The sequence below is a fragment of the Macaca mulatta genome, chromosome 9 (assembly GCF_049350105.2).
Source record: "Macaca mulatta isolate MMU2019108-1 chromosome 9, T2T-MMU8v2.0, whole genome shotgun sequence".
Taxonomy (NCBI): Eukaryota; Metazoa; Chordata; class Mammalia; order Primates; family Cercopithecidae; genus Macaca; species Macaca mulatta.
Window position 1 is genome coordinate 33,926,247 of NC_133414.1, and position 23,252 is coordinate 33,949,498.

Here is a 23,252-nt window from a genome sequence, read left to right on the forward strand (position 1 = left end):
TTTTTTGTAGTTTTAGTAGAGACGGGGTTTCACTGTGTTCACCAGGATGGTCTCGATCTCCTGACCTCGTGATCCACCCGTCTCGGCCTCCCAAAGTGCTGGGATTACAGGCTTGAGCCACCGCGCCCGGCCAAAGACCAGAGTTATTTTGGTTGGCTGTTTTGTTTTATATTTTGTTTTTGTATCCGTGGCTGGCACTTTACTCATTGCACTTGAGTTTATTGCCCCATAACTAAAGGATCAGGATGATGGTAGAACAGAGATCTGGGTTTCAGAGCTTTCCCATTTAAGAAAAATAGATCTTGAGATTCTGATTCTTTTCCAGACAGTCCCTGCTTTCATGTACAACTTTTTCTTTACCTTGCCCAAAATTCTGGCCTTGAAGCAGTTTTCCTCTATGGCTTTCCCTTTCTCATTTTCTCAGAGGCTCGAGTCTTTAACCCCAATTGAAAGAACCAAGGGGAGGGGTGGGATGGCACTATTTTTTTGTTGGTCTTGTTTTTTTTTTTTGTTTTTTTGGTTGGTTGGTTGTTTCTTAAGATTAGCCATTCTCTGCTGCTATTTCCCTACATAATGTCAGTTTGTAGCCATAATTTTGACATGATTGAGATGTACTTGAGGCTTTTTTTGTTTTAATTGAGGAAAGACTTGGCAATTTTTTTTAGGATGAGCCTCTCCTAGACTTGACCTAGATATTACATATTCCTCCAGTAATATTGAAGAGCAAAAGGGGCAAGATTGGGGTCACAGCTGCTTCTTCAGCATGGACCAAGTGGGCCTTGGGGATTACACATTCTTGAAGTGGCTATAGGACTCAAATTTACAGAAAGCCACAGAGGTGCGACTTGAGGCTCTACTGCTAGCAAGCCACCAGTGAGGCTGTTGGGTAACCACCTTTCTATACAGGGTATTGGAATCTACTTTGTCATTTATCCACCAACAGTGACAAAGAAAGAGTGGTGCCATTATGCAATCCATTTAATTCATAAACATATTACTCTGAGTAACTGACTGGCCATCCATGGGATCCTTCATTGGGTACTCCTGAAATCAGACATGTTCCTGTAGAAAGAATTCTAAGTTAGGCTTCCTATGCACCTATCAAGAATCAAGAGAATAGATTGTATCAAACGATGGCAGGGAAATATTTTAGCAATTCTAATCCACTTTGGGTTTTCAGCTGTTTTTACATCTAAAGCAATAGACTAGAACTGAATTCTCTTCTACATTGTAAAATCACAGTTGTGGAATTACAGAAATTCTGGTGATATTAAGATGAAATAACAAAACACACAAAAGGCCCTATTTTAACAGTTGACACGACAGTAAATTTTGAGAGAGAGAGAAACTGTAACTTCATTTTAGAAATGCTTCTCCACCAAATAAGGGGTTTTCCCCCTATTGTTTAAGGAACCAGACGGATTGAAAGATGTGGAAATAGGCAGCTGTAGAACTTGATCTTCCAAGTACCCCATGTACCTTGATTGAGCTTAATTATAATACTGTCAAATTGCCATGATCTCACTAAAGGATTTCTATTTGCTGTCAGTTAAAAATAAAGCCCTGAATACATTTTTATTCTTTCTACTGAAAAGAAAAAGATCTTGTACTACACAGCAGCTCAAGAATACTTTAAAACGTGATTAGTTCTGCTATAATATTTGTTTGAAATGCAAACTTGTTCTAACTTAATTGAACAATTTGAGCATAGTTTGAATTTCACATGTGCTTAATTAAGCCGTTTCATCTGCAAAAACAATGAGTGAAAGCAGAAGGGCTGGGTGCGGTGTCTCACGCCTGTAATCCCAGCACTTTGGGAGGCCGAGGCGGGTGGATCACCTGAGGTCAGGAGTTCAAGACCAGCCTGATCAATATGGTGAAATCCCGTCTCTACTAAAAATACAAAAATTAGCTGGGTGTGGTGGCAAGCCCCTGTAATCCGAGCTGCTCAGGAGGCTGAGACAGGAGAATTGCGTGAACCCAGGAGGTGGAGGTTGCAGTGAGCTGAGATTGTGCCACTGCACTCCAGCATGGACAACAGAGTGAGACTCCCATCCTAAAAAAAAAAAAAAAAGAAAAAGAAAAAAAGCAGAAAGCAACTTTCTCCATCTACCTTGGTTCACCTGTGTATAGTATGCCACACCAGCCCATATCTGGTGGTATGACATTTTAATTTCAGGTAATTTCCTTCCACTGTGCAATAACTCACAAGTTGCAACCTATTCAATGCTCACTTTCACAAACAAGTTTCAGGTCTTTCTCAAAATAAAAGTCTGTATTTCTCATGGTATTTATGTAGTCTTAATCATTTAACTGTGTACTATAGTACTGTTTTTCTTAGGTTTTATTTTTAAAAATATATTACCTACAAGGTTTTTGCAAGATGTGCACCTAACCCATTTCCCCCATACATCCTACAGGTTTTATTGCGTGTTTTTGCATAGTGAGGCAATTTTCTGGAAGGCATATGCCACATTATAACATAATTGATTGTAATTGTCAGAAAAATTTAAATGTTTTAATATGTATTAGCTTATATACAACTTACACCACATAAAGCACTATTACAAACAGACCAGATGTGTCATTTTGTTTTGCTTCTATGCAGATAATTTTTCTTGAAATGTTGTATAGTGACTCTTAGAGTAAAATGTACATTAGCAATATATATTATCATATTTTTCTATAACTTATTGTGTTTTCAACCCTTTATTTCTGGCTTATATAAAATTATACAGAAAATTAAGTCTACAAATAATCGAACAAAGAAAGCTGCGAAAACAGTGAAGAAAAAAGACAAAGGAAAATCTGAGGATTCAGAAAAGTAAGACATAAAGATACATGTTAATCTTTTTTTCTTATTAATTTATATTTTCTTTTTATAAAAACAATTTAAAGTCAAATAAACTTATGAATAAGCTTTTGAAAACATAAAATTGACAAACACATGTTTTTATTAGCATATCAGTATATGATTATGGGATAAAGCTAAAAAGGGAAGAACAAAGAACCAAAAATGGACTGGAAGAGGAGATTGAACCACAATACATTCAGAAATAGGTGAACAGAATTAAATCTTTAATTTTAGGAAAAAAGGATTTACATTGTTTCTTTGATGGTCTAGCTCATGCTTTGTAATTTGTTAACTCCACAGTCTTGGCTGTTCTTTTCTACTGTACTTATTAATTGTATTATTCTTATAAAAAGTTATTTATTTTTTGTGTATGTGTATTATTATAAAGTAGCATTTTTAAGTAAATATTTTCTTTAGTATTATAAAATAATTATTGCATTTGAATTTGCCTGGTTAAACCCTGATATTAAAATATTTTTTAAAAGGAAACTATGAAGTCAAACTTTATAGAGTTCCACAAATCCTGAAAATAAATTCATGGGACAAATGGCTTTGACCTTTAATAAAAAATCACCCAAGAAGAAAAAATGACCAATATGCTTTGAATATCTGTCTTTTCACATCTTAATCATAGCAGTGAGAAGTTAGCTTGGGAAATGTTATTCAGTTGTTTGTAATTTAGCCTGTATGAATTTTATGTCTCTTAGAAATACGAATTTTTAAAAAAAACTTCATTATTTTAAAATGGTTTAAAAAGTTCTCCTCAAGAAAGCAAAGCAGTGATACATTTAAAAATATCATGATGCATTTTAAAACATTTTATGTTACAGGAAGATGTCTTCAGAAAAAGAGTTTAAAATAAAAGATTTGGATCAAGTACAGGTAACACACCCACTGTCTGTATGCATCAATATTTGATTAATACTTGCTCTGATAGTCATATGTAGAGAAACATTATTATGTATGAGATTATAGGTATATATATCTGTGTGTATGTGTGTGTGTCTCTGTGTGTGTGTGTGTGAACTAAAATTCTTCCTGAGATAATGTCTTTCTTGTTGATGGACTCTTCTCATCAAGGTTCAGAAAATGAAATGGCAAACCCGGGCATATTTATGTCAATATTATGAAAATTACCATGGTTTAAACAACTACAGAGGAAAGAACATCATATTGGGAGTCAGAACAGCAACTTACTGGTTATATGACTTTGGAGAATTTCCTTAAACCTATTTGAATTTCAAATTTTTCAAAACTTTTGTAACCCAAATGTATAAAACAATAGGTACTCTATTTGTCTGAAAAAGGTATAAACATTTTACTCTACAAGCCAGAAGAGAGTGGGGGCCAATATTCAACATTCTTAAAGAAAAGGATTTTCAACCCAGAGTTTCATATCCAGCCAAATTAAGTTTCATAAGTGAAGGGGAAATAAAATTCTTTACAGACAAGCAAATGCTGGGAGATTTTGTCACCACCAGACCTGCCCTACAAGAGCTCCTGAAGGAAGCACTAAACGTGGAAAGGAACAACCAGTACCAGCCATTGCAAAAATATGCCAAAATGTAAAGACCATCGATGCTAGGAAGAAACTGCATCAACTAACGAGCAAAATAACCAGCTAACATCATAATGACAGGATCAAGTCCACACATAGCAATATTAACCTTAAATGTAAATGGGCTAAATGGTCCAATTAAAAGATACAGACTGGCAAATTGGATAAAGAGTAAAGACCCATCAGTTTGCTGTATTCAGGAGACCCATCTCACGTGCACATAGGCTCAAAATAAAGGGATGGAGGAAGAGCTACCAAGCAAATGGAAAACAAAAAAAAGGCAGGGATTGCAATCATAGTCTCTGATAAAACAGACTTTAAACCAACAAAGATCAAAAGAGACAAAGAAGGCCATTACATAATGGTAAAGGGATCAATTCAACAAGAGGAGCTAACTATCCTAAATATATATGCACCCAATTCAGGAGCACCCAGATTCATAAAGCAAGTCCTGAGAGACCTACAAAGAGACTTAGACTCCCACACAATAATAATTGGAGACTTTAACACCCCACTGTCAACATTAGATAGATCAACGAGACAATGTTAAAAGGATATCCAGGAATTGAACTCAACTCTGCACCAAGTGAACCTAATAGACATCTACAGAACTCTCCACCCCAAATCAACAGAATATACATTCTTCTCAGCACCACATTGCACTTATTCCAAAATTGACCACATAGTTGGAAGTAAAACACTCCTCAGCAAATGTAAAGGACAGAAATTATAACAAACTGTCTCTCAGACCACACTGCAATCAAAATAGAACTCATGACTAAGAAACTCAATCAAAACCGCTCAACTACATGGAAACTGAACAACCAGCTCCTGAATGACTACTGGGTACATGACGAAATGAAGGCAGAAATAAAGATGTTCTTTGAAACCAATGAGAACAAAGATACAACATACCAGAATCTCTGGGACACATTTAAAGCAGTGTGTAGAGGGAAATTTATAGCACTAAATGCCCACAAGAGAAAGCAGGAAAGATCTAAAACTGACACCCTAACATCACAATTAAAAGAACTAGAGAAGCAAGAGCAAACACATTCAAAAGCTAGCAGAAGGCAAGAAATAACTAAGATCAGAGCAGAACTGAAGGAGACAGAGACACAGAAAACCCTTTGAAAAATCAATGAATCCAGGAGCTGGTTTTTTGAAAGGATCAACAGAATTGATAGACCACTAGCAAGACTAATAAAGAAGAAAAGAGAGAAGAATCAAATAGATGCAATAAAGAATGATAAAGGGGATATCACCACTGACCCCACAGAAATATAAACTACCATCAGAGAATATTATAAACACCTCTGTGCAAGTAAACTAGAAAACCTAGAGGAAATGAATAAATTCCTGGACACTAACAGACACTTCTGAAAAGAAGACATTTATGCAGTCAACAGACACATGAAAAATTGCTCATCATCACTAGTCATCAGAGAAATACAAATCAAAACTACAATGAGATACCATCTCACACCAGTTAGAATGATGATCATTAAAAAGTCAGGAAACAACAGGTGCTGGAGAGGATGTGGAGACATAGGAACACTTTTACACTGTTGGTGGGACAGTAAACTAGTTCAACCATTGTGGAAGACAGTGTGGCAGTTCCTCAGGGATCTAGAACTAGAAATACCATTTGACCCAGCCATCCCATTACTGGGTATATACCCAAAGGATTATAAATCATACTGCTATAAAGACACATGCACATGTATGTTTATTGCAGCACTATTCACAATAGCAAAGACTTGGAACCAACCCAAATGTCCATCAATGACAGACTGCATTAAGAAAATGTGGCACATATACACCATGGAATACTATGGAGCCATAAAAAAGGATTAGTTCATTTCCTTTGTAGGGACATGGATGCAGCTAGAAACCATCATTCTCAGGAAACTATCACAAGAACAGAAAACCAAAACACTGCATGTTCTCACTCATAGGTGGGAATTGAACAATGAGAACACTTGGACACGGGACAGGGAACATCACACACCGGGGCCTGTTGTGGGGTCAGGGGAGCGGGGAGGGATAGCATTAGGAGATATACCTAATGTAAATGATGAGTTAATTGGTGCAGCACACCAACATGGCGTATGTATACATCTGTAACAAACCTGCACGTTGTGCACATGTACCCTAGAACTTAAAGTATAACAAAAAAGAAAAAAAAAGGTATAAACGTTTTAAGATGCAACGAAAAACTTCTTCAGAAATTGTAAACTCTACATCTGACTCTGGTTTATGTGATCCCATCAAAGGAATAAAGGTAACCTGTTATTACATTTTGAGTTTTGAATATTTTTTTTCTTTTGCTACATGTTAATTTCTTTTTTTGGATTTACATTTTATTCAAAGGATAAATACAAAATTAAGAAAGAGTTCCAATTCAAAGCAAATATGCTTGATATTTCAAAACAATTCTACATACAAAGTACAATAGGAAAAAACCCAAAAGCCCCCATAAATTAGAGTGGCTAGACATTCAAGTCTAGCAGAAAGAAACTTGGAATTTAATGCAATGTTATTTCTCTTGCCTAGAAGCTAAAGCCTTAATCGTCTCAGATATCTTCCATTGCCTTATGGGCATTTCTTGAAGACAACAATGGAGCAAGCTTTTTAATGAACTTGCCATAGTAAAAAACGAATGATAGATGCCACACTGGAAAGAGGACAACAGTGTAACGTAAAAGGGAGCTACTGGCAGAAATAAAACTAGTGATACTGATAATATCTAGACCTTTGCAGATGTTTAGATTACTGTACAATCTTAAATTATTGTTTATCAACTTTTGATCTCACAAATTAAGAATGTACTAGTCAAGAACCAAGTAGTTATACCCAGTTCACGATACTGTTTCCTTCACTTGCCCTTTAGATATAATGGATCTGGAATTCTCAATGAGTATTACATGGTTTGGGAATTCTGGCAATTTTCCTTCCATGACCTCCCTATACTTACCTCCATTTCAAAATATACAAAGCTGAGTGACAGAGGCAAAAATTAATTCCTAAAGATCCAAAGGGTAAACAATACCTGTCAAATTTGATATGTCTGGGCAGGATGTGGTGGCTCACGCCTGTAATACCAGCACTTTGGGAGGCCGAGGCAGGCAGATCACTTGAGGTCAGGAGTTCGAGACTAGCCTCGCCAACATGGGGAAACCCCATCTCTATAAAAATACAAAAATTAGCTGGGCATGGTGGCATGCGCCTGCAGTCCCAGCCACTCCGGAGACTGAGGCAGAAGACTCGCGTGAACCCAGGAGGCGGAGGCTGCAGTGAGCCGAGACCGCACCACTGCATGCCAGCCTGGGCAACAGAGCAAAACTCTGTCTCAAAAAAAAAAAAAAAAAAAAATGTAGCCTCTGGAAAAAATGACGCATGTTGGTGGGGCAGCCTTAGGCTCTGGTGCGGAAGAGAGAGGGAGAGGTGGAGGAGGGAGAGAGAGAGACCAAAGATTGGGATGAATTCTACAAGCAGGCAAAACAGCACATCTATCCATTCAGATCACCCTGGCATAACTGTCTCCTGAAAAACATAGCAAATGCTCTAACTACTAGGGATAGACTCTAGTTTGCTGTTCATAAAAGGGTTCTGTAAGGGAATCTTTGCTCTATAATTAACAGAGTGCCAGATATAACAGAAACTTTAGATTGTCTTGCTACTCACTGACCTTAAATATTATCCTTCTTTTGCAACTATCAAGTCACTTAAAAATTTTAATCATCACATACCCTATAAACTTCCTATAAACAACATGTTATTGCAAAATGTTTAAAAAGATGTGAGAAAATATCTGTAGAGTGTGGTATCAGAAAAAGCAGAGCCTTTTCTTTCCCAAATGATTGTTTCCCAAACTGGAAAGTTGAGTTAGAGACAGTTACATGTTAATTTCTTAACAACCATCTAGCATTATATCACCCATTTCAGTCAATGGCTGGAGTTAAGTGTACAAGTATGTACAAGTGTACAAGTATGTATACACCTGAATGACCCAAGAACTAGATAACATATACTTTGTAAAAAATGAGGGTACCACATAAAATAGTGAATATAAAATGTACTATTTTATGGTATTAGTTTTCTATTGCTGCATAGCAAGTTACCACAAATTTAGCAGCTTAAGCAATTTATATTATCTCATAGTTTCAGTGGGTTAGGCATCTGAGCATGGCTTAGCTGTGTCCTATGCTGTAATCAACTTATTCTCACCAGGCTATTATCAAAGTGTTGGCTGGGCTCCATTCCATTATATATCTTGGGAATCCTCTTCCAAGCTCAAGTGGATATGATAAACTTCAGTTCCTTGCAGTTGTAGGGCTGAGGCACTTAGCTTCTAGGGACAGTCTGCAGTTTCCTGCCACATGGTCTTTTCCACAGATTGTTCATATCATAGCACCTTTCCTCCTCCCCTTCCTCCTCTTCCTCGTCTTCCTCCTCCTCCTTCTTTCTTCTTCTACAGTGTCTCACTCTGTCACCCAGGTTGGAGTGCAGTGGCATGACCCTAACTCACTGCAGCCTGAACTCCTGGGCTCAAGCCATCCTCCCATTTCACCCTTCCAGGTATCTAGGACTATAGGCATGCACCATCACACCCTGCTAAGTTTTATGTTTTTTAGGTTTTGTTTTTTAACACCAAGCTCTTGCTATGTTGCCCAGGCTAGTCTTGGATTCTTGGCCTCAAATGATCTTCCTGCCTCAACCTCTGAAATTTTTGGGATTATAGGCATAAGCCACCATGCCTGGCTAGCTCACTTCTTCTTTTGGGTGAATGAAGAGTCTCTCTTATCTGCTAAGACAGAGTTCTAATATAATGTAACTTGATCATGGGAGTGACATCCTCTCACTCTTGCTATATAGTGAACCTAATAAAGGGAGTGGCATCCTATCACTTTGCCATATTCTATTGGACAGAAGCAAGTCACAGGTCCCACCCACACTCAGAGGGGCTGGATTATTATATATGGCATGACCCTAGGGGTGAAGGTTATGGGATTATCTTAGATTTTTACCTGCCATATTATTTTATTTAAAAAAATTTATTTTTATTTCTGTGGGTATATATATAAGTGTATATATTTATGGGATACGTGAGATTTTGATACAGGCATACAATGCATAATAATCACATCAGGGTAAATGGGTATCCATCTCCTCAAGCAGTTTTCATTTCTTTGTGTTATAGGTAATCCAATTATACTTTCTTAGTTGTTTTTATTATTTATTTATTTTTAAATTTATTTTTCCATAAGTTATGGGGGTACAGGTGGTATTTGGTTACATGAGTAAGTTCTTTAGTTGTGATTTGTGAGATTTTGGTGCACCCATCACCCAAGCAGTATATACTGTACCATATTTGTAGTCTTTTATCCCTCACGCCCCATCCCACTCTTGCCCTCAAGTCCCCAAAGTCTACTGTATCATTCTTATGTCTTTGCATCCTCACAGCTTAGCTCCCACATATCAGTGATGTTATGAGTAAATATTCGGTGCTGCCAAAGAAACAGCACTGGAACATAAATTTAATTTTCTCAGCAAGACAATTTTACTTCTATAGAAGGGTGTGACTTGCGGATGGAGCAATGGTGGGAGCACACTTGAACAAGGGAGGGGAAAGGGTTCTTATTCCTGATGGAGGTAGCCCCTACTGCTGTGTCGTTCCCCTATTGGCTAGGGTTGGACTGCACAGTCTGAGCTAATTCCGATTGGCTATTTTAAAGAAAGCAGGGGTATGAGCTGGAGTTGAGTGAGTAGTTTGGCAGGAAGGGCAATTACAGAACAGATAATTCAGGTCAGAGCAGGTGACCAGAGTGACTCAGGACGGAGCAGGTAACCAGGGGTGACTCAAGATGTATCAGGTGACCAGGGAAACATATGTGAACTACTGATTAGAACTGGTGGAAAAGGTTGTTTACTGAAACTAGGGGCAAGGAGAATGAAGAAGTTAAACTTTAAAATGGAGGACAAAGAACTGGGGATCTGAACATCCTGATACACTGGTTCTTTGGAGAGGATCTCAGAAATCATTGTACTTAACAATTTACCTTTGAAGAGTAATTTATTATATCCTACAGTGAGAGCATCCGATGTTCGGTTTTCCATTCCTGTGTTACATCCACTTAGAATAATAGTCTTCAATCTCATCCAGGTCACTGCAAATGCTATTAATTCATTCCTTTTTATGGCTGAGTAGTATTCCATCATATAAATATACCACAGTTTCTTTATCCGATTGTTGATTGATGAGCATTTGGGTTGGTTCCATGATTTTGCAATTGTGAATTGTGCTGCTATAAACATGTGTGTGCAAGTATCTTTTCTGAATAATGACTTCATTTTCTCTGGGTAGATACCCAGTAGTGGGATTGCTGGATCAAATGGTAGTTCTACTGTTAGTTCTTTAAGGAATCTCCACACTGTTTTCCATAGTGGCTGTACTAGTTTGCATTCCCACCAGCAGTGTAGAAGTGTTCCCTGATCACCGCATCCACACCAACATCTGCTGTTTGATTTCTTGATTATGGGCATTCTTGCGGGAGCAAGGTGGTATGGCATTGTGGTTTTGATTTGCATTTCCCTGATCACTTGTGATGTTGAGCATTTTTTCATATGTTTGTTAGCCATTTGTATATCTTCTTTTGAGAACTGTCTATTCATGTCCTTAGCCCACTTTTTGATGGGATACCTTGTTTTTTTCTTATTGATTTGTTTGAGTTCACTGTAGATTTTAGGTGTTAGTCCTTTGTCAGATGTATAGATTATGAAGATTTTCTTCCACTCTGTGGGTTGTCTGTTTACTCTGCTGACTGTTCCTTTTGCCCTGCAAAAGCTTTTTAGTTTAATTACGTCCCAAATATTTATTTTCGTTTTTATTGCATTTGCTTTTGGGTTCTTGGTCATGAAATCCTTGCCTAAGAAAATGTCTAGAAGGGGTTTTCCAATGTTGTCTTCTAGAATTTTTATAGTTTTAGGTCTTAGGTTTAAGTCCTTAATCCACCTTGAGATGATTTATGTATCAGGTGAGAGATGAGGATCCTGTTTCATTCTCCTACATGTAGTTAGCCAATTTTTCCAGCACCATTTGTTGAATAGGGTGTACTTTCCCTACTTTATGTTTTTGTTCGCTTCATCGAAGATCAGTTGGTTGTTAAGTATTTGGCTTTATTTCTGGGCTCTCTTTTCTGTTCCATTGGTCTAAGTGCCTGTTTTTATACCAGTACCATGCTGTTTTGGTGACTATGGCCTTATAGTGTAGTTTGAAATCAGGTAGTGTGATGCCTTCAGATTTCTTCTTTTTGCTTAGTCTTACTTTGGCTATGGGGGCTCTTTTTTGGTTCCATATGAATTTTAGGATTTTATTTTCTAGTTCTGGGAAGAATGATGGTGGTTTTTTGATGGGGATTGCATTGAATTTGTAGATTGCTTTTGGCAGTATGGTCATTTTCACAATATTGATTCTACCCATCCATGAGTATGGGATGTGCTTCCATATGTTTGTGTTATCTATGATTTATTTCAGCAGTGTTTTGTAGTTTTCCTTGTAGGTATCTTTCAACTCCTTGGCTAGGTATATTCCTAAGTTGTTGTTGTTTTTTTTTTTTTCCAGTTATTGTAAAAAGAGTTGAGTACAAGAGTTCCACTTGGTTGCTGTTAGTGTATAGAAGAGTTACTGATTTGTGGACATTAATCTTGTATCCGGAAACTTTGCTGAATTCTTTTATCAGTTCTAGGAGCTTTCTGGAGGTGTCTTTAGGGTTTTCAAGGTAAATGATTGTCAGCAAACAGTGACAGTTTGACTTCCTCTTTAACGATTTGGGTGCCTTTTATTTCTTTCTCTTGTCTGATCGCTCTTGCTAGGACTTTCAGTACTACGTTGAGGAGGTGTGGTGAGAATAGGCATCTTTGTCTTGTTCCAGTTCTCAGAGGAAATGCTTTCAACTTTTCCCCATTCAGTATTATGTTGGCATTAGGTTGTCACAGATGGCTTTTATTACATTAAGGTATATCTCTTGTATGCTGTTTTGCTGCGAGTTTTAAGGGATGCTGGATTTTGTTGAATGCTTTTTCTGCATCTACCGAGATGATCATGTGATTTTTGTTTTTAATTCTGTTTATGTGGTGTATCACATTTATCGACTTGGGTATGTTAAACCATCCCTGCATCCCTGATATGAAACCCAGTTGATCATGGTGGATTATCTTTTTGATATATTGTTGGATTCAGTTAGCTAGTATTTTGTTAAGGATTTTAGCATCTATGTTCATCAAGGATATTGGTCTGTAGTTTTCTTTTTTAATTATGTCTTTACCTAGTTTTGGTATGAGGGTGATACTGGCTTCATCTAATGAATTAGGGAGGGTTCCTTCTTTATCTTCTGGAATAGTGTCAAAAGGTACCAATTCTTCTTTGAATGTCTGGTAGAATTCTGCTGTTAATCCATCTGGTCCTGGCCTTTTTTGCTGTTGGTGGTTTTAAAATTACCATTTCAACCTCACTGCTTGTTATTGGTCTGTTCAGAGTATGTAATTATTCCTGATTTAAGCTAGGAGGGTTGTATTTTTCCAGGAATTTATCCACCTCTTCTAGGTTTTCTAGTTTATGTGTATAAAAGTGTTCATAGTAGCCTTGAATTACCTTTTGTATTTCAGTAGTGTCAGTTGTAATATCTCCTGTTTTGTTTCTTAGTGAGATTTTTTTGGATTTTCTCTCTTCTTTTCTCGGTTAATCTTGCTAATAGTCTATCAGTTTTATTTATCTTTTCAAAGAACCAGCTTTTTGTTTCATTTATCTTTTGTATTGTTTTTCTTTCAATTTCATTTAGTTCTGCTCTGATCTTGGTTGTTTCCTTTCTTCTGCTGGGTTTGGGTTTGGTTTGTTCTTGTTTCTCTAGTACCTTGAGGTGTGACCTTAGAGTGTCAGTTTGTGCTTTTTCAGTGTTTTTGATGTAGACTTTTAGGGCTATGAACTTTCCTCTTAGCACTGCCTTTGCTGTATCCCACAGGTTTTGGTAGGTTGTGTCATGATTGTCATTCAGTTCGAAGAATTTTTAAATTTCCATCTTGATTTTGTTTTTGACCCAAAGCTTATTCAGGAGCAGGTTATTTAATTTCCATGTATTCGCATGGTTTTGAAGGTTCCTTTTGGAGCTGATATCCAATTTTGTTCCACTGTGATCTGAGTGCTTGATATACTGTCAGTTTTCTTAAATTTTCATAAAAAAATGATAGGCACATTTTATGGCCTATCATATGGTCTATCTGCAGAAAGTTCCATGTGCTGTTGAATAGAATGTGTATTCTGTGGTTGTTGGATGAAATGTTCTGTATACATCTGTTAAGTCCATTTGTTCTAAGGTATAGTTTAAATCCATTGTTTCTTTGTTGACTTTCTGTCTTGATGGCCTGTCTTGTGCTGTCAGTGAAGTATTGAAGTCTCCCACTATTATTGTGTTGCTGTCTATCTCGTTTCTTAGGTCTATTAGTAATTGTTTTATAAATTTGGGACCTCCAGTGTTAGGTGCATATGTACTTAGGATTGTGATATTTTCCTGTTGGACAAGGCCTTTTACTATTACAAAATGTCCTTCTTTGTCTCTTTTGGCTGCTGTTGCTTTAAAGGTTATTTGTGGCCAGGCGCGGTGGCTCACGCCTGTAATCCCAGCACTTTGGGAGGCCGAGATGGGCGGATCACGAGGTCAGGAGATCGAGACCATCCTGGTTAACACGGTGAAACCCTGTCTCTACCAAAAATACAAAAAATTAGCCGGGCGTGGTGGTGGGCACCTGCAGTCCCAGCTACTTGGGAGGCTGAGGCAGGAGAATGGCGTGAACCCGGGAGGTGGAGCTTGCAGTGAGCTGAGATTGTGCCACTGCACTCCAGCCTGGGCGAGACTCCGTCTCAAAAAAAAAAAGTTTATTTGTTTGATGTAAGAATAGCTAACCCTGCTCGCTTTTGGTGTCCATTTGCATGAAATGCCTTTTTCCGCCTCTTTACTTTAAGTTTATGTGAGTCCTTATGTGTTAGTGAGTCTCCTGAAGGCATCAGATAGTTGGTTAATGAGTTCTTATCCATTCTGCAGTTCTGTGTGTTTTAAGTGGAGCATTTAGTCCAATGTTAGTCATGAAATATGAGGTACTGTTGCGTTCATTGTGCTCTTTGTTGCCTGCGTACTCTGGGTTTTTGTTTGTTTGTTTTTTGCTTTTACTTTTTAATTTGTATTTTTGTTTTATAGATCCTGTGTGATTTATGCTTTAAAGAGGTTCTGTTTTGATGTGTTTCCAGGATTGTTTTAAGATTCAGAGCTCCTTTTAGCAGTTCTTGTAGTGGTGGCTTGGTAATGGCGAATTCTCTTACCATTTGTCTGAAAAAGACTATCTCTCCTTCATATATAATGCTTAGTTTCACTAGATACAAAATTCTTGGCGGATGATTGTTTTGTTTAAGGAGGCTGAAGATCGGGCCCCAATCCCTTCTAGCTTGTAGGGTTTCTGCTGAGAAATCGGCTGTTAATTTGATAGGTTTTCCTTTATAGGTTACTTGGCACTTCTATCTCACAGTTCTTAAGATTCTTTCCTTCATTTTAACTTTGGATAACCTGATGACAATGTGCCTAGGTGAAGATCTTTTTGTGATGAATTTCCCAGGTGTTCCTTATGCTTCTTGTATTTAGATGTCTAGATCTTTAGCAAGTCTGGGGAAGTTTTCCTTGATGATTCCTCCAAATATTTTTTCCAAGATTTTAGAATTCTCTTCTTCCTCAGGAAAATCGTTTATTCTGAGGTTTGGTCATTTAACATAATCTCAGATTTCTTGGAGTCTTTGTTTATATTTTTTTATTCTTTTTTCTTGTCTTTGTTGAATTAGGTTAATTTGAAGACCGTAGCTTTGAGCTCTGAATTTCTTTCTTCTACTTGTTCAATTATATTGCTGAGACCTTTCAGAGCATTTCACATTTCTTTTTTTTTTTTTTTGAGATGGAGTCTCGCTCTGTCACCCAGCCTGGAGTGCAATGGCGTGATCTCGGCTCACTGCAAGCTCCGCCTCCCGGGTTCACGCCATTCTCCTGCCTCAGCCACGCGAGTAGCTGGGACTACAGGCACCCACCACCTCGCCCGGCTAGTTTTTCATATTTTTTAGTAGAGGCGGGGTTTCACCATGTTAGCCAGGATGATTTCGATCTCCTGACCTCGTGATCCGCCTGTCTCGGCCTCCCAAAGTGCTGGGATTACAGGCTTGAGCCACCGCACCCGGCCCATTTCACATTTCTAAAAGTGTGTCCAGAGTTTCCTGAATTGTTGATTTTTTTTTTCTTTAAGCTTTCTATTTTCTTGCATATTTCTCCCTTAACTTGTTGTGTCATTTTTTGTATTTCCTTGCATTGAGCTTCACCTTTCTCTGGTGCCTCCCTTAGTAACTAACCTCCGGAATTCTTTTTCAGGTAAAGCTGGGATTTCTTCTTGGTTTGGGTCCATAGCTGATGAAGTAGTATGATTTTTGTGGGGAATGTTAGAGAGTCTTGTTTTGTTATATTTCCAGGGTTGGTTTTCTGGTTCCTTCTCATTTGGATAGGCTCTGTCTTAGGGAAGGTCTAGGGCTGAAGGCTGTTGTTCAAATTCTTTTGTCCCATGGAGTGTTCCCTTGATGTAGTACTCTCCCCCTTTTCCTATGGATGTGGCTTCCTGTGAGCCATACTGCAGTGATTGTTGTCTCTCTTCTGGGTCTAGCTACCCACTGAGTCTACCTGGCTCTGGGTTGGTACTTGGGGTTGTCTGCACAGAGTCCTGTGATATGGTGGTTTAATGCTCTATTTTTGTGCTGGTTGGCCTCCTGCTGGGAGGTGGCACTTTCCAGAGAGCATCAGCTGTGGTAGTATGGAGAGGAAGGGGTGGTGGGCACGGCCCTAGAACTCTCAAGATTATGTGCCCTTTGTCTTCCCCTACCAGGGTGGGTAGGGAAGGACCATAAGGTGGGGGCAGGGCTCGGTGTAGCTGAGGTCAGACTCCTTGGGTGGGTCTTGCTGTGGCTGCTGTGGGGAATGGGGGTGAGATTCCCAGGTCACTGGAGTTGTGTACCTAGGAGGATATGGCTGCCTCTGCTGAATCAGGTTGTCAGAGATGTCGGGCCAAGCGGGCAGTCACAGGGCTCACTCAGCTCCCACCCAAAATGAAGGGCCGGTCTCACTCCCACCCTCCTCCGCAATAGCCCCAGTCTGTTTCCAGATGGTGGGTTAGTTGGGCTTGAAAACTTGCCCCAAGCTATCTGCCTCACAGCTGCGAAAGATAAGTGCTTGATTCTTCCCCAACCTATGGAGTCTGCACACTGGATTTTGCCCTCCCCTGAGTTCTGGCTAGGAGGTTTCTTGCCCTGTTCAAATTGTTACAAAGTTCAGCTAGAGATTTCCTTCTCCCTGTGGAGTTTTACCCCCTGCTTCCCTGTCTGTCCTCCCAGTGGATCCCTGTGGTTCCAGGCAGGAATGGCCTGCTTTGGGACCCAGTGAGCTCCCAGGGCTTTTCTGCTGCTTCCTCTACTCTTATATTTCACTTGGCTCTCTAAATGGACTCAGCTCCAAGTAAGGTTGGAAACTTTTCTGGCAAGCAGAACTTCTGTTTCTCCAGTGGAGAGTGTGTGTTCAGGAGAGGAGGGTCTCTCTTTCCCACTTCCGCGCGGGGCACTCACAGTGTTTGGGGTGTCTCTCAGGTCCTGCAGGAGCTGTCTGCTTCCTTCAGAGGGTCTGTGGGTCCTTTTTAAGTTATTTTTAAGTGTACAATAAATGATCATTGACTGTAGTTGCCCTGTTGTGCTATCAAATACTAGATCTTACTCATTCTATCTAATTATATTTTTGTACTTATTAACCATTGCCACTGCACTCCACCCCCTACTACTATTTGCAGCCTCTGGTAACCGTCATTCTGCGCTCTATCTCCATGAGTTTAATTGTTTTGATTTTTAGCTCCCACGAATAAGTGAGAACATGTGAAGTTTGTCTTTCTGTGCCTGGCTTATTTCACTTAACGCAGTGACTTCTGGTTGCAAATGACAGGATCTCATTCTTTTTTTCTGGCTGAATAGTACTCCATTATGTATATGTACTACATTTTCTTTATTCATTTGTCTGTTGATGGACACTTACATTGCTTCTAAATCTTAGTTCTTTTGAATTATGGTGCAATAAACGTGGGAGTACAGATATCTTTTTAATATACTGATTTCCTTCTTTTGTATATACCTAACAATAAGATTACTGGATTATATGTTAGTTCTATTTTTAACTTTTTTTTTTTTTTTGAGACGGAGTCTCGCTGTGTTGCCAGGTTGGAGTGCAATGGTACGATCTCGGCTCACTGCAACCTCCGCCTCTCAGTTTCAAGTGATTCTCCTGACTCAGCTTCCCGAGTAGCTGGGACTACAGGCAGGCACCACCACACCCAGCTAATTTTTGTATTTTTAGTAGAGACGGGGTTTCACCATGTTGACCAGGATGGTCTCGATCTCTTGACCTTGTGATCTGCCTGCCTTGGCTTCCCAAAGTGCTGGGATTACAGGCGTGAGTCACCACACTTGGCCTATTTTTAACTTTTTAAGGAGAGGACATATTCTGTAAGGAAGTCATAAGGCCAGTCCATATTCAGAGGTAAGAGTGGCATGCATGTATAGGGTGGGAGAAAATTGTTGGAAATAATCCAACACAATATTCAATTTTTGTAGGCGTTCTAATGACATAAACTAATGCACATTTTCTATCGCTAGGTATACCAGGTAGCTTTTCCTAAATAACAAATTATTCCAAAACATAGTAACTTAAAACAGTAGAATCATTATTTCTTATAGTTGCTGGGCAGCTCAGCTTAGTTTGGATGTGCAAGATAAGTTTTATTCCTATGTCTGACATCTGGGACATCTGGGACAAGTGGGAGTTCTTTCTAGTCTCTTATCCTCCAGGATGCTAGCTCTGGGTAGTTTAAAGAAGGATCCCTAGTAGCAAGAGATCAAAACAAAGCAGAAAGATCTCTGGAGGCCTAAGCTCACATCACTCATAGTGCCATTTGTGTTGTATCCTCTTGGCTCAAACAAGAATTAGGCCAGCTGAGTTTCAAGAAGTGAGGAAATAGATTGTATCTTTTTATGGGAGCTACTGTGAAGAATTTATGGCCATTTGTAGTCTACCACAGTGGGGTATATATTTTCTCTCTCCCTGTGTATAAAATTCAATTAAAAGTCTAAATTTGTTTCATTATTTTAATTTTCTATCATCTTTATTAGTTAGAGTATTGACTAGGCTGCTATAGAAAGAGACCCCATATAATTCAATGGCTTAAACAAGGTAGAATATCATTTTTATTTCATGCAAAGTTTGAGTTGATGGTTCCAGCAAGTATAGTAGTTTGATATTGTCTGGTACCTAGACTCCTTACTTCTTGCTCTTGTTTCTCATTGAAATGTATAAATTTTATTATATCTCAAATTTTTTATCTATATCAAGGAAGTTTTCTTATTTCTTTCATCATCATTTAACTTTCTTCTTCCTTTTATCCCGCTGAAACTCGTATTTGAATATTATGATTTCTAGATTGATTGTTTTAAGTCTTCTATCTTTTTCATCATGGCTTCTATGTGTATGTTTGTTCTGTGGTATGAGACATGTCTTCCATTTAATTTACAAGGTTTCTAAACTTATTCTCAAAAGTAAGCAACCTTTTTCGTTTTCACTTCCTCTTGAACTTTTCAGTTAAAAAAAAGTTTGCTTTCTTTAAAAATCTCAGGCGATCCTAATTTAGGATTGCATCAGTCGGAGAACACTAATTGCATCAGTCAGAGAACACTATCAGGGTCTTAATGTTTTCTTTCTAATTATTTTCTGTTTATCCCTCTAGTTCTGCTTTAGTAGGGGCTATGTCTTTGGATTGTTCAACTTCCTCTCTGAAGTTACTTAGTCCCATCCCATGGTTTATTGCATTTCTGTGCCTGTTTATGGACGTGTTTCCTCAGCAGTTCGTTGGTCATGTATTGAAATCTCTTGTGCAGTTGTTGTAAGGTTTACTTTTGTTCCCATTATCACATGCTTCTGTTTTATAGATGCTATGTTCTCTCAAATTTCAATGAGAATAAAATGTAGATTTAGGGATTTCTTTTGTTTCTTAAAATAACTTTGTTTCGGAAAAGGGACATTATTCTGTAAAGATTTTTTTTTCTATTTTTTGCTTGGCTTTCATGTTTATTCTGATGAGAAGCAATTATTAAACTCATCATTTTCTTTTGTATAATATGTCATTTTTCTTTGGCCACTTTTATTGTTTTTTTTTTTTCGTTTTATTTGGTTTTCAGCAGTTTGGCTTTGTTTTGTGTGGGCATGATTTTCTTTGTAAATATCAACTTGGGCAGCACTGAACATGTTGAGTATGTTAATTTCACCAAGTTTGGGACATTTTCAATGTATTATTGTTTTAAAAATATTTTGTCTACCACTTCCTCTCTCTCTTTTCCTTATGGGATATAATTACATATTAGACATTTGATTTTATCCCACAGTTGCCTCAGTATCTGTTAGTTAAAAAAAACTTTGTTGTTTGTATTTAGATTGGGTATTTTGTATTGATATATTTTCAAGTGGTTTGACTTTTTCCACTGTCATCAGATCTAATCTGTTCTTATGCTCATACATTATATTTTTAAATTCAGATATCACGATTTTCAGTTCCAGAATTTCCATTTGACTATCTTTTTTTTTTTTTTTAAGAGACATGGTCTTATTTTTATTACCCAGGCTGGAGTACAGTGGCAGGATCATAGCTCACTGCAGCCTTGAGCTCCTGGGCTCATATGAACCTCCTGCCTCAGCTTCTCAAGGAGCTAGGATTATAGGTGTGTACCACCATGGACAGCTAATTCAAATTGTGTTTTATAGACATAGCATCTCGCTATGTAGCCCAGGCTGGTCTTGAATTCCTGGCCTCAAGCAATCCTCCCACCTCAGCCTCCTGAAATGCTGGGATTATAGGTGTGGCCCTGCATTTTTATAGTTTATATTTCTCTGCTAAGATTTCCATATTTTTATTTATTATGAGCATATTTTCCTTTATACTGGACATTTTTATTATACTTCCTTTAAACATCCATATGTGAATTTTAAAATCTGGATTGTCTTGCTTGGGATCACTCTTTGCTCATTGTCATTTTTTAAATTTTTTTTATTTTTTATTTTTTTATTATTATTATACTTTAAGTTCTAGGGTACAAGAGCATAACGTGCAGGTTTGTTACATATGTATCCTTGTGCCCCATCAACTCATCAGCACCCATCAACTCATCATTTACATGAGGTATAACTCCCAATGCAATCCCTCCACCCTCCCGCCTCCCCATGATAGGCCCCGGTGTATGATGTTCCCCTTCCCGAGTCCAAGTGATCTCATTGTTCAGTTCCCACCTATGAGTGAGAACATGCAGTGTTTGCTTTTCTGTTCTTGTCACGGTGTGCTGAGAATGATGGTTTCCAGCTGCATCCATGTCCCTACAAAGGACACAAACTCATCCTTTTTGATGGCTGCATAGTATTCCATGGTGTATATGTGCCACATTTTCTTAATCCAGTCTGTCACTGATGGACATTTGGGTTGATTCCAAGTCTTTGCTATTGTGAATAGTGCCACAATAAATATATGTGTGCATGTGTCTTTATAACAGCATGATTTATAATTGTTTGGGTATATACCCAGTAATGGGATGGCTGGGTCATATAGTACTTCTAGTTCTAGATCCTTGAGGAATCGCCATACTGTTTTCCATAATGGTTGAACTAGTTTACAATCCCACCAACAGTGTAAAAGTGTTCCTATGTCTCCACATCCTCTCCAGCACCTGTTGTTTCCTGACTTTTTAATGATTGCCATTCTAACTGGTGTGAGATGGTATCTCATTGTGGTTTTGATTTGCATTTCTCTGATGGCCAGTGATGATGAGCATTTTTTCATGTGTCTGTTGGCTGTATGAATGTCTTCTTTTGAGAAGTGTCTGTTCATATCCTTTGCCCACTTTGTGATGGGGTTGTTTTTTTCTTGTAAATTTGTTTGAGTTCTTTGTAGGTTCTGGATATTAGCCCTTTGTCAGATGAGTAGATTGCAAAAATGTTCTCCCATTCTGTAGGTTGCCTGTTCACTCTGATGGTAGTTTCTTCTGCTGTGCAGAAGCTCTTTAGTTTAATTAGATCCCATTTGTCAATTTTGGCTTTTGTTGCCATTGCTTTTGGTGTTTTAGACATGAAGTCCTTGCCCATGCCTATGTCCTGAATGGTATTACCTAGGTGTTCTTCTAGGGTTTTTATGGTTTTAGGTCTAACATTTAAGTCTCTAATCCATCTTGAATTAATTTTCACATAAGGAGTAAGGAAAAGATCCAGTTTCAGCTTTCTACTTATGGCTAGCCAATTTTCCCAGCACCATTTATTAAATAGGGAATCTATCCCCATTTCTTGTTTTTCTCAGGTTTGTCAAAGATCAGATGGCTGTAGATGTGTGGTATTATTTCTGAGGACTCTGTTCTGTTCCATTGATCTATATCTCTGTTTTGGTACCAGTACCATGCTGTTTTGGTTACTGTAGCCTTGTAGTATAGTTTGAAATCAGGTAGTGCGATGCCTCCAGCTTTGTTCTTTTCACTTAGGATTGTCTTGGCAATGCGGGCTCTTTTTTGGTTCCATATGAACTTTAAAGCAGTTTTTTCCAATTCTGTGAAGAAAGTCATTGGTAGCTTGATGGGGATGGCATTGAATCTATAAATTACCTTGGGCAGTATGGCCATTTTCACAATATTGATTCTTCCTATCCATGAGCATGGAATGTTCTTCCATTTGTTTGTGTCCTCTTTTATTTCACTGAGCAGTGGTTTGTAGTTCTCCTTGAAGAGGTCCTTTACATCCCTTGTAAGTTGGATTCCTAGGTATTTCATTCCCTTTGAAGCAATTGTGAATGGAAGTTCATTCATGATTTGGCTCTGTTTGTCTGTTACTGGTGTATAAGAATGCTTGTGATTTTTGCACATTAATTTTGTATCCTGAGACTTTGCTGAAGTTTCTTATCAGCTTAAGGAGATTTTGGGCTGAGACAATGGGGTTTTCTAACTATACAATCATGTCATCTGCAAACAGGGACAATTTGACTTCTTCTTTTTCTAACTGAATGCCCTCTATTTCTTTCTCTTGTGTGATTGCCCTAGCCAGAACTTCCAACACTATGTTGAATAGGAGTGGTGAGAGAGGGCATTGCTGTCTTGTGCCAGTTTTCAAGGGGAATTTTTCCAGTTTTTGCCCATTCAGTATGATATTGGCTGTGGGTTTGTCATAAATAGCTCTTATTATTTTGAGATACGTTCCATCAATACCGAATTTATTGAGCGTTTTTAGCATGAAGGGCTGTTGAATTTTGTCAAAGGCCTTTTCTGCATCTATTGAGATAATCATGTGGTTTTTGTCTTTGGTTCTGTTTATGTGCTGGATTAGGTTTATTGATTTGTGTATGTTGAACCAGCCTTGCATCCCAGGGATGAAGCCCACTTGATCATGGTGGATAAGCTTTTTGATGTACTGCTGGATCTGGTTTGCCAGTATTTTATTGAGGATTTTTGCATTGATGTTCATCAGGGATATTGGTTTAAAATTCTCTTTTTTTGTTGTGTCTCTGCCAGGCTTTGGTATCAGGATGCTGTTGGCCTCATAAAATGAGTTAGGGAGGATTCCCTCTTTTTCTATTGATTGGAATAGTTTCAGAAGGAATGGTACCAACTCCTCCTTGTACGCTGGTAGAATTGAACTGTGAATCTATCTGGTC

At 38.3% G+C, this 23,252-nt stretch overlaps 1 protein-coding gene across 1 annotated transcript in view; it reads left to right on the plus strand.

Moving 5' to 3' along the window:
* CCDC7 (coiled-coil domain containing 7) overlaps positions 1 to 23,252 on the plus strand; it is a 442,752-nt gene that overhangs the window by 98,004 nt on the left and 321,496 nt on the right. The window contains exons 13-14 of the mRNA XM_028826154.2: positions 2,739 to 2,824; positions 3,685 to 3,736. Coding sequence (XP_028681987.2) covers positions 2,739 to 2,824; positions 3,685 to 3,736 — 138 coding nt within the window. The remainder of the gene's footprint in view (positions 1 to 2,738; positions 2,825 to 3,684; positions 3,737 to 23,252) is intronic.